Source organism: Belonocnema kinseyi, chromosome 5 (genome assembly GCF_010883055.1).
Source record: "Belonocnema kinseyi isolate 2016_QV_RU_SX_M_011 chromosome 5, B_treatae_v1, whole genome shotgun sequence".
Classification (NCBI taxonomy): Eukaryota; Metazoa; Arthropoda; class Insecta; order Hymenoptera; family Cynipidae; genus Belonocnema; species Belonocnema kinseyi.
The window spans coordinates 143894510-143911328 of record NC_046661.1 but is presented as its reverse complement, the minus strand read 5'-3'; the positions used below and the strand labels follow the sequence as shown (position 1 = coordinate 143911328).

General features: G+C 24.7%; 1 protein-coding gene across 1 annotated transcript in view; it reads right to left on the bottom strand.

Annotated features, from left to right (window-relative positions):
* The window catches only part of LOC117173935 (kinesin-like protein KIF2A), a 63071-nt gene extending 61173 nt beyond the window's left edge, over positions 1-1898 (bottom strand). The window contains exons 1-2 of the mRNA XM_033362583.1: positions 1400-1898; positions 601-992 (exon numbers count right to left, since the gene is read on the bottom strand). Of these exons, the coding sequence (XP_033218474.1) occupies positions 601-992; positions 1400-1659 (652 nt within the window). The 5' untranslated portion in view covers positions 1660-1898. The remainder of the gene's footprint in view (positions 1-600; positions 993-1399) is intronic.
* Positions 1899-16819: the final 14921 nt, after the last annotated feature.

The following is a 16819-nucleotide window of genomic DNA, read 5'->3' as shown; positions in this document are numbered from 1 at the left end:
AAAAAAAATCGAGCAGGCAGGAACAGCAACGAAACGACGATGCTCCCTCCCTGACACCCGAGACATGTTTTTTTTTTATTTCGATATGATAATGATAAAAATAAAAAAAATGAATGAAATAAAAAGAGGAGGAAGGGGATTTGTTTGGTTGCCTTCTCATTTTTAATTTTGTCCAACAAAAGAATTTTTATTCTTTTCTTTTTAGATTTTTTTTCTCTTTTTCCAAATTGCAATCAGAAAATTTTATGCTGGTTGTCTAAATTTGGTCATCGGATTCTTGGTTTTATTTTCAGGAATTCTGCACATTATCTTGAACATTGGACGTTAAATAGAATTTTAAATTTGATTTTAATCTCATTTAAATTTCTTAAATTTAAAAAAAAAAAATTATTTTTTATGATAACACAAATTATTATCGCACCATCTTCATTGTCTTGAACTTTCACCAAACTTTTTTTTATTTCAATCAAAGGATTTTTACCCCTAGAAAAATCTGTGAAAGAAACCTTATGAAAAAAAATGTTAATAAAAAATAAAAATGAAATTCATAGACTTAAAAAATAAAGAGTGGGTGTTATATTACAAAAATTCTAATCGGACCATTTTCATTGTCTTGAACTTTTAGACCACTTTTTCCATTTCGATCAAAGGTTCCTCTCAGCACCGTCGAAGGTCTGCCATGAGAATAATTTTTGCTTTCTATTACTTCATCAGTATTTGGAGAATCTAAAAATATTTGATCAGTCGATTTATTGGAATTCGCCTCTTCCTTTTTCGTTAAAGTTCCGACTAAATTGGCCCTTGTTTGTGCTGCCGCTGTATGGATATCAGAAAACCCAAAACGATTTTTTCCTCCTTGCAATTTTGCATATTCACGACTTTCAGATTCAGAATCGATTTCGAATTTTCTCGAGTTTTTCAGTGTGTATTCTTCTTCTTCTTCTTTGTGTAGAGGCTGAGTTTCAGAAGAGCTCCCAGCAATATATTTTTTTCTACATAAAAATATATGATTTTTATTTCAAGCCACAAAACTCTTACAAGGGTTAGAGAAAGTCAGGGAAAAGTCAAGGAATTATTTAAAATGCACTTACGAAATACTCTCAAGGCTAAATAAATTAAAATGATACAAATTTAATTCGTCTTATTCCAGTTGTAAAAATTGTTCTATTGGAAGTATTACAAGATTCGCCAATTCTGGTCTTTAAATATATAGATAGTAATATTCAGGGAGATTTTTAAATCAAGTTTTTAACTTTTGTTAGTGAAAAATACACGTTTTACAAAAAAAAAGAAAACTAAACTTTCAATAAAAAGTTTTTATTTATTTTTTTAATAATGACTCCTATTTTGTATTTGTTTCTACTTTTCTTTTAAAATAAACATTGTTTGAGCTACATGCCTAGAACTTTCTTCCGAGTGCTGATTTTTTGAGAATAATTTTGGAATTGACCTAAAATCAGCAGGCTCCAAATTCTGTTTTGATTCACTCCTACTTCCTTTTTTACTAATCGATTCTTCTTCCAAATCCAATTTTTGTTTTTCTTCACTCTCCAAATTATTTTTGTCTTTTTTCTTTTTTCCATGGCGTTTTTCCAAATTTGTTGCCTGACAATCGTCCTTTTTCAAATTGCCACGAACACATCGTACAAACCAATTCATAATTCACATGTTTTTTTAATCAGTTCACTTGGCACTAATATTTAGATATTATTAGGAGTAAGTAATAAAATCAATATGAGGAAATTAAATTAATCTTAATTTGGGCGAAAGTATTTTATTTATACTACTTATTTATTAATCTACTGTTATGTTTATATTAATTTTTATGTTTTTTGAAAGGCGTATGTTATTGTTCGTGGTCGAATTAATATTCTGTTCGGTAGGATTATTCACTCGCGACTGTCCTCAGACTTCGAAGTCAGTGTAGAGTGGGCCTGTCGCCCTTGCATCCGCGGGATGGGAGTGCCGTCTGATCAAATTATCATGCGGGAGGGGAACTAATTGCGCAAAAAAAGACACACTTTCAGGCCAATTAATTTTTTAATTTTTTGAAATCAAATTCAGAATAAAGAATATTTCGAATCCTCTTTAACGCCCAACGTTCACATTTGTGTTTGGAATAAGAGGCTTTATACATTTTAAGAAAATAATTAACCCCCTCTTTTCTCATATAATTATTTTGGAATTCTTGCAAGCCAAAACTTCAGTGATAAAAAATAGTGTAAATAATGTCAGAAATTTGGTAAAGTGACATACAATTTTTCTCGAATATTGAATAATAAAAAATAAAATAATAATTAAAAGATAAAATTGAATAATTTTTTTAAATTCAACATCTCTGTTGCAAAATCATACTTTATGATTAAAAATTCAACTGTTTTGTTTCAAATTCGTCGTTTTAGGTTTCATAATTTAACAATTTCATGGAATTTCTTTCTTTCTAAAATAAATTATTTTCACGGTTAAAAATTCTACTATTTTGTCGAACGCTTATCTTTTAGGATAAAAAATTCAACTAACTGGTTGAAAATTAATCTGTTACCATAGAAAATCAGTATTTGGAATTCGAAAATTTAAACCGTTGATAAAAATGTAATTGTTTAGTTGAAAACGTATGTATCACGTAGAAAATTCGTATTTCAAATATACAAATTTCACAATTTGATGGAAATTTTTTTCTTTCTAAAATAAACAATTTTGTTGTTGTTGAAAACTCAACTATTTTGTTGAATATTCATCTTTTTAATTTCAAAATACATCTCTTTCTGTAGAAATTAATCTGTTTTAGTTGTGGATTCCATTATTTTGATGGAAATTCGCTTTTGTTGGTTAAATCCAACTTGTTCATATTTTAAACTGAAACCTTTTTTTTTAAATATTAATATTTTAAATTTTTCGTTAAAAATTCATCTTATTGACTTAAAAAATAAAGTTCTAGGTTGAAAGTTAAAATACTTAAAAGCTAATTTTTATGGTTGAAGATTCAGTATTTTAGTTAAAAATTCGATTTTTTCGGTTAAAAATGAATTTTTCAACCGAAAATTGAATAATTTTGTCAAAAATTCAATGTCATTGTTAAAAAAATCATACCTTCTGATTAAAAAATCTAACCAAAAGATTAATTTTCTAAAAAAAATATAAAAAATTTGTACATGGTAAATTAATTTTAAACTAAAAGAGATACATTTTTACCTAAAAGTAAAATCGTTACATTTTCAGTTTGGACAATACATTAAAAAAAAAACAAACAAAAAACAAAAAAAAACATTTTGCGACAAAACCTTCAATTTTCAACCAAGGAAATTAATTTTAAAAACGAGACTACTTTTCGACAAAAGAAGAAGAATTTTCAACAAAATTAGGTTAAAAAATTCAACTTCTTGGTTGATAAATTAACTTTTTTAAAAGATAATTTTTTTATTGAAAATGCATAATTTTTTGAGATGAAAATTATTTTTCTGTTTGTCAAAAATAAGTTTCTTAACTGAAAATTGAATTATTTTCCTAAAAATTCAACTGCTCGTAGAAAGTTCGGCTTTTTGGTTTGAAAAGTGTTTTTTTTTAATTGAAAATTAATTCTCCTCAATAAACGTTTAACTACTCCATTTTTTGTTAAAAATGGACCTTTTTCAATCTTAAAATTCAATCATTTAGATAAAAATCTTTAGAAACACAAAAAATATACACTAAAAATTAATCAAATGAAATTTGTTGAAACTTCATATTTTCTGGTAAAATTTAATTTTTGTTCGAAATTAAACTTTCTTATTCTAAAATTTCAACTATACAGTAAAAAATTTTGAGGAACGAAATAAATAAAATTCATCCAACGAAATTAAGACTCATATCACATCCATTGTTCGAATTTTTTTTCCAATTTATTGAAAATTCACCTTTTTTGGTAGAAAATGAATCTTCTTGGTTGAAAATGCAACTATTTGATTCAAAAATTTATTTTGTATGTTTTACTCATCATATAACTTTAAACGTCTTGCGAATGTTTTTTCGATTCTTATTTAAAATTTAAAAAAAGAGAAAAAATTATGGTAAGGGATTTGGAGATGGCCCTTCATTTTCTGTTCCTTTTTTTAAAATTATTTTTTATTCAATTAAAATAGTTCGATTTTAATATTATTAATTTCAACAAATTTCGGACTTAAAAAATAATTTAAAAAAAACTAAATTTTAAAATATAAAAATTAAATGTAAATAAGACAATTTATTTTCATTTTAATGATGTGAGCAGTTAAACTACGTGATTTGCTGGGTCGTTAGCAAGCGGTAATGTAAAAAATTAACAACCGCAGCAAAGTAGAACAATTAAAGTCAAGAAGTCTCTTTGCCTTATGTGCGCTTAACTATGAAAAAAAATGGTAATCAATAATATGGGGGCCAAAATGTTAAGATTTCAAAAAAAAAAAAAACGAGTTTTCAACCAAATAAATGCAATTTTACTAAAAAAGATAAATTTCCAAGCAAAAATGGAATAGTTACATTTCAGAAAAAAAAATGAATTTTTAACTAACAAACGAATTTTCAACAAAACAGTTAAATTTTCAACCAAGAAGATTAAATTGCTATCAAAAAATATAAATTTTCAACAAAAAATGGCATGGTTAAACTTTCAGTGAAAGAAAGTAATTTAAAACTAAAATAATGATTTTTTAAACTAAAATCATGGATTGTCGAGGGGGGGGGGGCTGGTTTAAACCAAAGGGTCGAATTTAAAATCCAAAAAATTAATTTTCTTCCAAAAGACATATTTCCAACAAAATACATAATTAAAAAAAAATTTTTTATAAATTTTTTTAAAATATGAATTTCTAACCAAAAATAGAATAATTTAATTTTCAGTTAAAAGGATAAAATGTCAACCAAACAGAAAAATAATTATCAAACAAAAAAACGAATGTTCAACGGAATGGTTTAATTTTCAACCGAAAAAAAGAGTTTTTAACTATTCAGATTACATTTCTACCAAAAAAGACGAATTTTCAACAAAGTAGTCGAATTTTCACCTGTAACAGATAAATTTTCAAATTCAAAGATATATTTTCAAACAAAAATGAAATTATATTAAATTTTCAGTTAGAAAACAATTAAAATTACCAAATTTTCAACAAAATGTTAAAAATTTCAACTCATGAGATTACTTTTCTAACAAAGCAGCTGAATTTCTAACAAGAAAAATTGAAATTTAATTCAAAACAGATACATTTTAAACCAAAAATAGAATAATTAAATTTTCAGTAACATAAGTGATTTTTTAACTAAAATAGTTTTAGAAAATGATGGTTATTAATATTTAATTTTATTTTCCAATTTAAATTAAAAAATGTGTTTTTTTTTAACTGAAAATTTAACTGCTTGCTTGTAAATTATCTTGTTTATTGAAAATTTATATTCTCGGCTTGAAAATTCAATTGTTTGATAAAAAATGTCTCTCTTTCCCTTAAAAACCAACAATTTTTGTAAAAAATTAATTTTCCTCAATACAAATTTAGCGACTTCATTTTTGGTAAAAAATTGCTCTTCTTCAGTTTAAAAATTCAACTATATTTAGTTAAAAATGTTAAGAACGAAAAATATATGAAGTAAAAATTAATCAAATAAATTTTGAACTAAAAACATATCCATTGTTTAAACTATTTAGTTGAAAATTTGTATTTTACTGTAGAAAATTAATTTTTTGGTTCAAAAATAAACTATTTGGTTACAAATTTATTTATTTTGTTGCGAATTCGTCTTTTTGGCAGAAAATTGATTTTCTTAGTTGAAAATTAAGCTTTTTTGTTGAAAATTTAAATATTTGGTTGGAAATTCAACTATTTTGTTGAAAGCTCATTCGAAACTGAAGTATTTTGTTAAAAATTCAAAAATTTTGTTAAAAAGTCATCCTACTTGGTTGAAAATTCGTATTTTAAGCTTGACAATTCAAAAATAGGATTAAAAATTTTTGTATTTTGTTTCAATTTGGTCATTTTTGGTCGGAATTCAATGTTATTTAAACTGCATTCTTGAAAAATATTTTTAAATGCATCCAACGAAAATAAAAAATTATTGTTCAAGTTCTTTACTGCAAAAGCTTCTTTTTTTAAATTGAAAACCTAAAAAGAAACTGCATTATGCATTTTTAAATTAACTTGGCAATAAAGATATTTCAACTAACCTCTATTGACCGATTTTAATGAAAATTCAAAGCGTCTTTTACTAAATTTTTTTTTAAATTCTTGATCATTTCCCGGTTGCAACAAAAATAGAGTTTACTAGGGGGAACTGTTACTATTGGTAATTTAAATTTAAGCGGCAATATCCTGACTCTGCGATAGCAAAATTAATTGAGAATTTGTATTTGAAAAGTGCGCCCTTCAAAGGATCTAAAATTAAAAAGTCCAGTCAAGTTTTTCCCTCATTCCCTGACTCTTAAAAAAAAATTTATTCACCGTGACTGTTCTAAATTTTTCTTTTAGGAATTATAGAAAAGATATCAAATACCAAAACAGACGAGCTTTTAATAAAAAAGAGTAATTTTCGACAAAACAGTTAAGTTTTCAAGCAATAAAAGATTAATTTTCCAAAAAAACAGTTAAATTTTTAACAAAATAAACAAAATGTCTACAAAAAAATGTGGAAGCATAATTTTCAGGTAAAAGAATTAACTTTCAATAAAAAAAAAAAAAAAACGAATTATGAAAAAATAGTTAAGTTTTCAAAGAGAGAAAATAATTTTCAGCACACAAAATTTATTTTCAACAAAATATTTCAATGTTAAACAGAACAGATACAGTTTCAAAAGAGAAGATTATATTTCTATTAAAAAATATTACATTTCTTCAAAAAATGAAATAGTTACATTTACAATTAAAGAAATGAATTTTTAACTAAAATGATGAATCTGAAACCAAAAAATGAATTTTAATACAAATAGGTGAATTTTCAATCAGCAATATTAATTAGCTATCAAAACATAAATTTTCAACAAAATGAACTAGTTTCTAGCTACAATAGTTGAAATTCTAAAAAAAGAAATAAAGCTTTAACTAATGAGATTGCTTTTCTACCAAAAAATAAGATTTTTTAACAATTTAGTTAAATTTACCAAATTATTTTTTTCACTAAATAAATACATTTTTAAACAAACAGATTATTTTTCAACTAAAAAACCAAAATTCCAAAAAAATACATATATTAATTTAAACTAAAAAAGATAAATTTTTAACCCAAAAGTTTAAGTTTCTAGTCAAAGAATTTTTTTAACGAAATACATTAATTGTCAGCTAAAAATACATTTTAACTAAAACTATAATACTTTAATTTCCAGTTAGAGAGGTACATTATTAAGAAAACAAAAGAAAATGAATCTGCAACAAAATAGTTACATTTTCAACCAAAAAATGAAGTTTCGACTAATGAGATTAATTAACTACCAAAGCAGTTCAACTTTCAATAGTTAAATTTTTCGATAAAAAAATCAAATTTCCAAAAAATAATTTAAACGAAGAAGATTAAATTTTTGTCAAAAAAGATAAATTTTCCACAAAAAAATGGAATAAATAAATTTTCAGTTAAAGAAATTAATTTTTTATTGAAAGTGTAATTCAAAAAATTTTTTTAAGATGATTTTTTAAACAAATATTTGAATCTTCAACCTTTTTACCATAGAAGAGAAATTTTCAATCTAAAATAATGTATTTTAAAGAAAAAAGAAACATTTGAAATTAGTCGATTTTAAACGTCTTCAACTTGAAAATGTCCAAGCAATTTGAAAAAATTAAATCTCTGTATAAGGATTGAAGAAATTAGAAATTGTTTGATTAAAAATGCTATAAATTAAAAATGTTCTAAGCACGAAGATTCGATGACAAAGTATTCAATTTTTAATTTTTTCAATTAAAATCATAGAGTTTTTTAAATTAAATTAATTTTCCATTTTAAAGGTATCTTTGGGATTATAATTGAAAGTGACAATAATTATCGCGAACTTCTGAGAAAACCGAAAAAAGTAGATTTAGTCGCAATTTCCACAAAAGTCCGAAAAAGTCGCCAAAGCCGCACGCTCCGAGATGTCCCGGAAGTTAGATCCGCAAACTTATTTTTTATAAAAAATTAAAGTTGTGCTAAATTGTGCTCATTTGTGCTGTAAATGGTTTTTTGAAAAATCAAAAATTACGGGCACAATTTTTGAAAAACGTAAAAAGAAAGGTTGTGCAAGACGGCTCGAAGTATACACAATTTTATGCAAGAAATAAAAATTCCAAAAACTTAACCGTTTAAAAAAAAACCAAAAACCAAAAAATGTATTATTTTTTAAAATTTCTAAAAACTAAAACTTGTGCTAGGCTGTGATCGACAAATGCAGTCTTTATTCCCTCGAACAAAATTACGTGAGATCAACAGTTCTCAAATTAAAACCCCAAATGTAAAATTCAAAAAACGAATAAGATGCAAAAATAACTAAATTTCGAAAAAATAAAACTTGTGCTGAGTTGTGCTCGACAAATGCAGTCCTTATTTTCTTTAAGAAAATTACGTGAGATCAACCGTTATCATATGAAAACTCAAAAGGTAAACTCAAAAAACACAAAATGTCCAAAAATAGTTAAATTTTGAAAAAATAAAACTTGTGCTAGGTTGCGCTCGATAAATTTAGTCTTTATTCCCTCTACCAAAATTACGTGAGATCAACAGTTCTCATATGAAACCTCAAAAGGTAAACTCAAAAAACACAATATGTCCAAAAATAGTCAAATTTCGAAAAACTAAAACTTGTGCTAGGTTTGCTCAATAAATGCAATCTTCATTCCCTCTAACAAAATTACGTGAGATCAACCGTTATCATAGGAAATCTCAAAATGTACCTGAAACTCAAAAACACCAAATTTGGAAAAATAGTCAAATTGCGAAATTTTACGTATTTTGTGTTTTAGGCACATTTTGAGATTTCATATGAGAACTGTTGATCTCACGTAATTTTGTTAGAGGGAATAAAGACTGCATTGGTCGAGCACAACTTAACACAAGTTTTATTTTTTAGAAATTTGACTATTTTTGGACAGAACATTGGTCTATTCCATTTTTTGGGGAAAATGTATCTAAATATAGAAAATTTATTTAAATTTATTCTTTATATTTTATTTTTTACAGCTTTATTAATAAATTAATTTTTTTGTTTTCTTAAAAATGGACCTTTCCAAATGAAAATTGAACTATAATAGTTTTAGGTAAAACTGTATTTTCAGGGTGGCCGTTTTAATCGACGAAATACATTCTTGGTCATTTCCCTGTTCGCAAATATTTTTCACGGTCAATGAAATAAAAAAAAAAGGAACACTAAAGATAAAAAAATTTCCACTTGAGGTAATAAAAACTGAACTGCAAATGAAAGCACTCAAAGTGGAACATTTGCATTTTTCAATTTAAAAAAATATAAATCCACGTTATCATTTTCAATGCTATAAATTAAAAAATCAATCTTGAGAAATCTAGAAGTTGTTTATAAACTGGTTTTAAATTAAAAATTATTTTTGAAATTTTTGCAAAACTTCTAAATATCTGTCAAAATGAATTGAATTTTTTCTACAATTTTCAGAAAATCCTGCAAATTTAAAAATTTTTTTACACAATTTGGATGTATGCATAAATATTGAATATTTATTATTTGTAGGCGGATGTAAAGCAAAATGTAGATTTTCGCAGATTTTAAACTAAAAAATTAGATTCTTTTTTTCCAGAATTGTGAAAGGCTTCAAAAGAATCAAAACATTTTCTTAAGATTCCCAGGAAAATTAAAAATAACTTTTTTATTTTGAAAAATTATTTTAAGAGAATATTTAACAAGTTTTTCAAAGATTTAAACAAAATTTTCAAAAAAGATTGTAGAAGATTTTAAGAAAATTTTCTAAAATTTGCATGATAATTTTTATTCTTTGTAAAACTCCTAAATATCTCTTAAAATTACCTAAAGTTTTTCTACAATTGTTCATTTGTAAATTACATATCAAAATTTAAAAACTTCATTTACAAATTAAGCATTTTTCAAATACAACAATTAAAATTGTAACGTTCAACGTGTAAAGGCTTTTCAATGCACTTGTCCTAAATAAAAATTCAAATATTGTTAAATATTCAATAATTAATCTTTGCTTTAATTAAAAATTTCAAATTGAATGGGTTAAAAATGGAATATTTTAGACTGAAACACTATTTTAAATTTAATAAAATCCTTTAATTAAGAATATATTATTATGAAGTTATTTTTAAGTTGAAAATTTTATAAACTTTCAGTCACATGTTCAAATTTGTTTAATCACTAAGGCTTTCAAATTGAAACCGTTCAAGTTTTAATGTTAAAATCTAAAAATTCTTAAATTTTGAACAGGTTTAAAATCGTTTTGTCAAATCGTTTTTGTTCACTTTTTATTACTTAAAGTACAGATAAATTTTAAAAAAATGTATTTATCAAATAAAAATGTTTTTTATCCAAAATTTTCAACATCAGACTTTTATTTTTTATTTGTTCAAGTCTTTAACAAATCATTTATAAATTCTTTAAATTAATAATGTAAGCTTAGAAATAAAAATTGTAAATGGAAAATTTTTAAACTAAACAAATTTTTAATTACGCATTGTAATCTAAACAATATTTTCATTGAAAAACATAACAATTCCACTAATTATTTACAAACTGTTGAAATCGAACGTGGACAGATTTTTCTTCTACAAATTTGTAAAATTCCCGCTTAAAAAAAAATGCACTTCCATGTCCCGCTTTTTCCTGGTCTCAAAAAATTCCCGGTTTCCCGGTCCAGCGGCCACCCTGATTTTTTAGCTAAAAATGAATGTATTTTGTTGATAACATTTTTTTTACACGAAACTTAATCTTTTGGGTTGAAAATTTATCTTTTTTAGTTGCAAAATAATCTTTTTGGTTCAAAATTCAACTATTTGTTTAAAAATGTAACTATTTAGTTAAAAAATTAATTAATTCAGCTAATTCACCTAATATCTTCAAAAATCGTATTTTTGGTTAGAAAAGTAATCTCATTAGTTAAAGCTTTATTTTTTTGTTTGGAACTTCAACTATTTTAGCTGAAAATTAATTAATTTTGTTGAAAATTGGTCTTTTGTTCTATTTGAAAAATTTTTAATTTGCAAGTGAAGTTGTTGAATTTTGATGTATAAATAACAATTGAACGCTCATCATTTGTAGAAAAAATTTGAGTAATTTTAAGAGATATTTAGAGGTTTGGAAAAGATTTAAAATTAATTTAAAAGTGGAAATGATTTCAAATAGCCACAGCCTAATTTTAAAAAAAATGTAGATTTTTGCAGACTTCAAACAAAAAATGGATTTTTCTAAAGAATTGGGAAAGGCTTGAAAAGAATAGAAACACTTTCTTAATATTCCTAGGAAAATTGAAAATGATTTTCTCTGGAAAAATTTTTAATTAAAAAAAATTCTTGATTTTTCAAAATTTTAAAATCTTTGGAATAGAATCTGAATCTTTGAACTCTATAAATTTATTAAAGTTAAAAATTCTAAATTAGGTAGTTTATCTGCATTTCATTTAAAATTGTCCAATTGAAAAGTGTTAGTACATTCCATTTTGATAAAATGTTTAGCTTTAGAGTTCGATTTTTAAGTTCGAAATGTTGTAAAATTAAATTTATAATACTAATAATAAAGTACAGAGAATATTAATTTCAAATTCCTTCCTGAAAAAATGGCAACTGCGTAGCATTTCTCCGTCGGCGCCTTTTTTAAAGGGGGTTTCCTCGATATATTTATATTTCGCGACATGATGCACTTTTGAAAGAAGTAAAAACTTTCTTGAAAAAATCTTTACAAAATTAAGTATAAAAAAAAATTTCGAGTATAAAAAAAATCATACGTACGTCGCTAGAGAACTAGCAGTGACTGAATTAAACCGACGAAGCACGTGCGTTGCTGTTTACAATAGTAAGTTCTCTAGATCACGTGAGGCGGCGCCACAGTCCAAGTTCTTGATTTCTATAGTTTTAATTATACACCTAAATTCAAATTCTTTACACTAGGAAATTCCATGCCAGATTCATGAACAGTAAACATTAAATTCACCATTTTCTTTCAAATTTACACAAGTATTTACACAGATAAAAATAAAAAACCGCCTAACATATTTTATTTGAAAATTTTTGCTGGAAAAATTATCCCATTTTTAATTTTTTCTATTTGTCATCCCAAAGCAGCGGAGTAATAACTCATAACAATTCAAGACGAAATACATTGCATTTTCCACAAAACAGTTGAATTTTTTAAAAAAGAATATTTTAAACTAGTAGATGAATTTAAAAAAAAAATTTTTTTATAGATTTTTAACCAAGAAATTTGAATATCCACCAAAAACTAAATTTTCAGCAATGTAGTTTAATTTTCAAATAAAAAAAATTTATTTACGAAAAAGATAATAGTTGAATTCAAGCAAAAAATACGAATTTTTATCAAATGAAATAGTTATTCAGTTAAAAAAAAAAAAAAAACTAATTGTCTACCAAAAAAAGGACGAATTTTCAACAAAGACGTGTAATTTTCAACTAAAAAATATTTAAGTTTTAAATACAAAATAGTTGTTTTACAACAAAAAAGACAGACATTCCACAAAATAGTTAAATTTTCAGTAAAAATGATTTGTGACCAGAACATCATTTTTCTACAAAAAAAAAGACAAATTTTTAACAAAAGACAAGAATTTTCGAAAAAAGAGTTAAATTTTCAGCGATTAAAAATTAAATTTTTTAATTATTTCAATTTTCAAAAGTTGAAAATTCAACTGAATACTTGCAAATTAATTTTTTTATTAAAAATTCATATTCTCAGATTTAAAATTCATCAATTTAGTTACAGAACTAAAATATGTGCTACGAAATTAACCTGTTGTGTAAAAAATTAGTTTTTTTTTAAATTAAAAATTAATTCTCCCCGATGAAAATATATCTACATTATTTTTGGTTAAAGCGGTTGAAAACGAAAAAATATAAACTAAATTTTATTCAAGTATAATTTAGACTAATATCACATCTATTTTGTTTTAATTTTTAATTTTGTTTTTAATTTTTAATGTTTTAAGCTTTTTTTTGGCAGAAGGCTTAACATTTCATTTGAAATTTATAAACGAAATAAAACAGTATTTCAGACATGAACTTAACATTTTCAAATTTATTAATTTATTTTAAACGAAAAAATGTAGTTTCTACTATAAAAGATTAATTTTTAACAAAATACTTACATTTTCAACAAAATAATTGCATTTTGAACCTAATGTTGAATTTTCAAAATAAAAAGATAAATTCCCAACAAAAAGTGTGATAGTTTATATTTTAATCAAAAAAGAAGAAATCTATAAAAAATATAATTTTAAAACCGAAAGGACGAATTTTTAACAAATAAAGATTTTTCACTCAAGAAGTAAATAAAAGTTTATATATATACCTTCAAGATAAAATTAATTTTCCATGAAACTGATGCATTACCTTAAAAACACGAAATATGAAGCCAAGAAAATTATTACTTTTTTCCAAAAAAGGAGAATTTTCAACTAAAAAAATAATCAATCTTAAAAAATTTGGAAGTTACTTTTTCCATTAAAAAATTGATTTTAAACAAAAAAATAAGGCTTTTTGACTATCCGGTTAAATTTTCAACCAGACACAAGCCTTCGATCAAAAAATATATTTTGAAAAATGTAGTTTAACTTTTACACAAGTAATTGAATTATCATTAAAAAAAAGATTTTCTACAAAAAACTGGTCAAACTTTTAACCAAAGAGATGAATTTTCAACTGAAAATATCAATCTTCAAGAAAAAACTGATTTCTAAACAACGTGCTTCAAAAAGTTGAATTTTCTGTTAAAAAAAATTTAACTTGACTTTTGTCAGGGCCAAAATATGAATTTTGAAACAAAAAATAAGTTTCTATGAAAAAATTGAATTTTTAATCCAAACAGACGAGTTTTTAACCAAAAAGAACGACTTTTTAACCAAATTTTTTAATTCTTTACGAAATAGTTCAGTTTATTTTTCAACACCAAAATATTTAATTTAAACAAGTCAATTTTCTACGAAATAGTTAAAATTTCAACAAGACAGTATAATTTTTAACCCAAACTATGACTTTTTAACAAAATATTTTAATGTTCAATAAAACATTTGCAATTTTATCCAAGAAAGATCAACTTTCTTTTAAAACAGATGAATATTCAATTTTTAAAAACAACAAAATTTCGACGAAATAGTTAAATTTTCAACAAAGTTGCTAAATTTTCAACGAAATAGGTGCATTTTTATCTAAAAAAAGATATCATTTCTGCTAAAGCTGGTGAATTTTAAAATTAAGACAAACTTTCAAAAAAGTTGAAACCCAAATTTTTTACCTAAAATAAGAATGGTATAAACAATAAGTTAATTTTCTGCTTAATAGTCGAATTTTTAACCAAAAAGCACGTCTTTTTAATATGATTGTTAAATTTTCATCCAAACGGTTGCATTTTTGTCCAACAAAAAAGAAAATTAGACTAAAATAGGTGAATTTTTAAATAAAAAAAAAAATGTCCGAGAAAAGAATTAATTTCCATCCAAAAATATGTTAATCGACCTTTTAACACTTTTCGAAGAAAAATAAAATATTTATACTGAAAAAGATGAACTTTTAAATTAAAAAGATAACTTTTCAGACAAAAAATTAGTTTTCATTCAAAAAAGATGTCGGTTAACTAATCAGCGACAAAATATGAATTTTAAACAAAATAAAAATAATAACAAAATAAAAACAAAACAATTTTTAATAAAACCGTTGTAAAATAAGTTTATTAATATTAAGTATTTAAAAGTATACTCTTAATTTCTTTTTGCACTACTAACTAATATCAACAAAAATAAGTACTTTTGAGAATTAATAATTTATAATTTAATTGTATATGTAAAGTAGAAATTACATGACTAAATTGACCAAAATTATGACAATATTTAAAACTTGAATCTTACTGCGACCAGAAAGAAATTCACGGTTTTTTCCCAGATAAATAAATTTATACTGAGAAAAAGGTTTGGTTGTTCCAATCAAATTTTTTATTTTTGTAGAAGCAACAAAATCGTTTTTTTGAACCAACCAAATTATTTGGTTAAATTAATAAAATATTTTTAAACTCGAATAAATGATTTTTTAGACTTGAAAAAAATATTGTACGTTTTACAAAATAGATTAATTTTTTTTTCGAGCGAACTAAACTTTGGTAGACCTAATAAAATAGTTTTTTTGGGACAATACATTTTTCTTTCGAACAACAATTATTTTGTTACTTAAAATACTTTCACGTATGTTTTTAGGATTTGAGAGACAAATACAACGAATAACAAAATGTACAAATCATTTATCATTCTAGCGTTTTTTTTTTTTAAACAAAAAACTCTTTCTTTTTAAACATTATTTTCTTTGATACACCGAAAGAAATTTTGGGAGGTTAATTCAAAGTACTAGTCCTTAATATTATTACGCTTTGGCGCGAGAAATACGATCTTGGAACCCTTGCTTTTAAAGCATAGGTCCGCTTTGCTCTCAGGTCTTCAATTCTATGCTTTTAGATCACAGAATCCGAGAATTTAAATCACGTAAAAATTCTAGTTCTACAATCACGCGCGCTTCCTTGAATTAATCTCTTCAAATTTCTCTCCGTGTAGAACTACAAATATCAACGATCAAAATGCAGAGGTGTTTTTCGCTCGAATCCACTATATTGAAAAAGTAGTCAACACAAGTACGCTCAACAAAATTCTTTGTTACACTCAACAAAAACTTCTTAAAAAACTATTCTGTTTGAGTCACTGCTTTTTTGCTAGTTGCAACCAAATTTTGGTAAGAAAAACCAAAACTGCTCAACCAAAATTATTTGGTTCCTGGGAAATTAATTATTTTTGTCTCACATGCTAAAGAAAAATATAATGCCCACGAGTTATTCTTAAACTTATAAAGAAAGGTAAAGAGTCTCGGATGAAAAAAGATTCGGTATAGATTCTTTAAAGTCTTCTTATGTGTGTCCATATACGGGTAGATCGCCCACATGGCTAAGAGCTCATGGTTTCGGGCATCACAAGGACTACAACAAGTTTTCATTTTTATTTTACGATATTATACACTACAGAGGATTAAATTGTTTTGCAAAAGAATTCAAAGTGCGATTAGATTCTTGCAAATACTACTATTTTTATTTATAGCAATCTAAATCATTTTTAATAGCAATCAATAATTAATTCCCCCCCCCCATCATAATCAAATACATGAGTCATCATAAACCATTTTGATATATTCATGGCATTGAAAATTACGACTGTCTTGGACACTCGAAACTTTCACTTGTATTACATCTTTTGTTCAACCTCCATACAGGATTTCAAAATTTGATCTAAAATTGATTATTCTGTTAATTATACACTCATAAATATATTTGTCTTTAATTAAAGAAACCATTTCTTTAACATATATTTTTACATTTACCAAGAGGAACTTCAAAATTAAGAAAATAGTTTTAGGGAGCGTCCACTTTTTCCGTAAAAATCTAGGAGGGAGGGGGCACAAAGTGTCACATAGCCTTTGCATCACGTGACACTTCTCTAATCAAAAAAATAACATTTTAATACGTATAATTTTCAACCAAAAAAATATGACTAACAAAATAGTAAATTTTTTCCCAAATAGTAGTTGAATTTTCCACATACAATAACATGAATACATTTTTAACTAAAAACACTAATTTTTTAGCAAGAGATAAATTTTCAACCAAAAATTA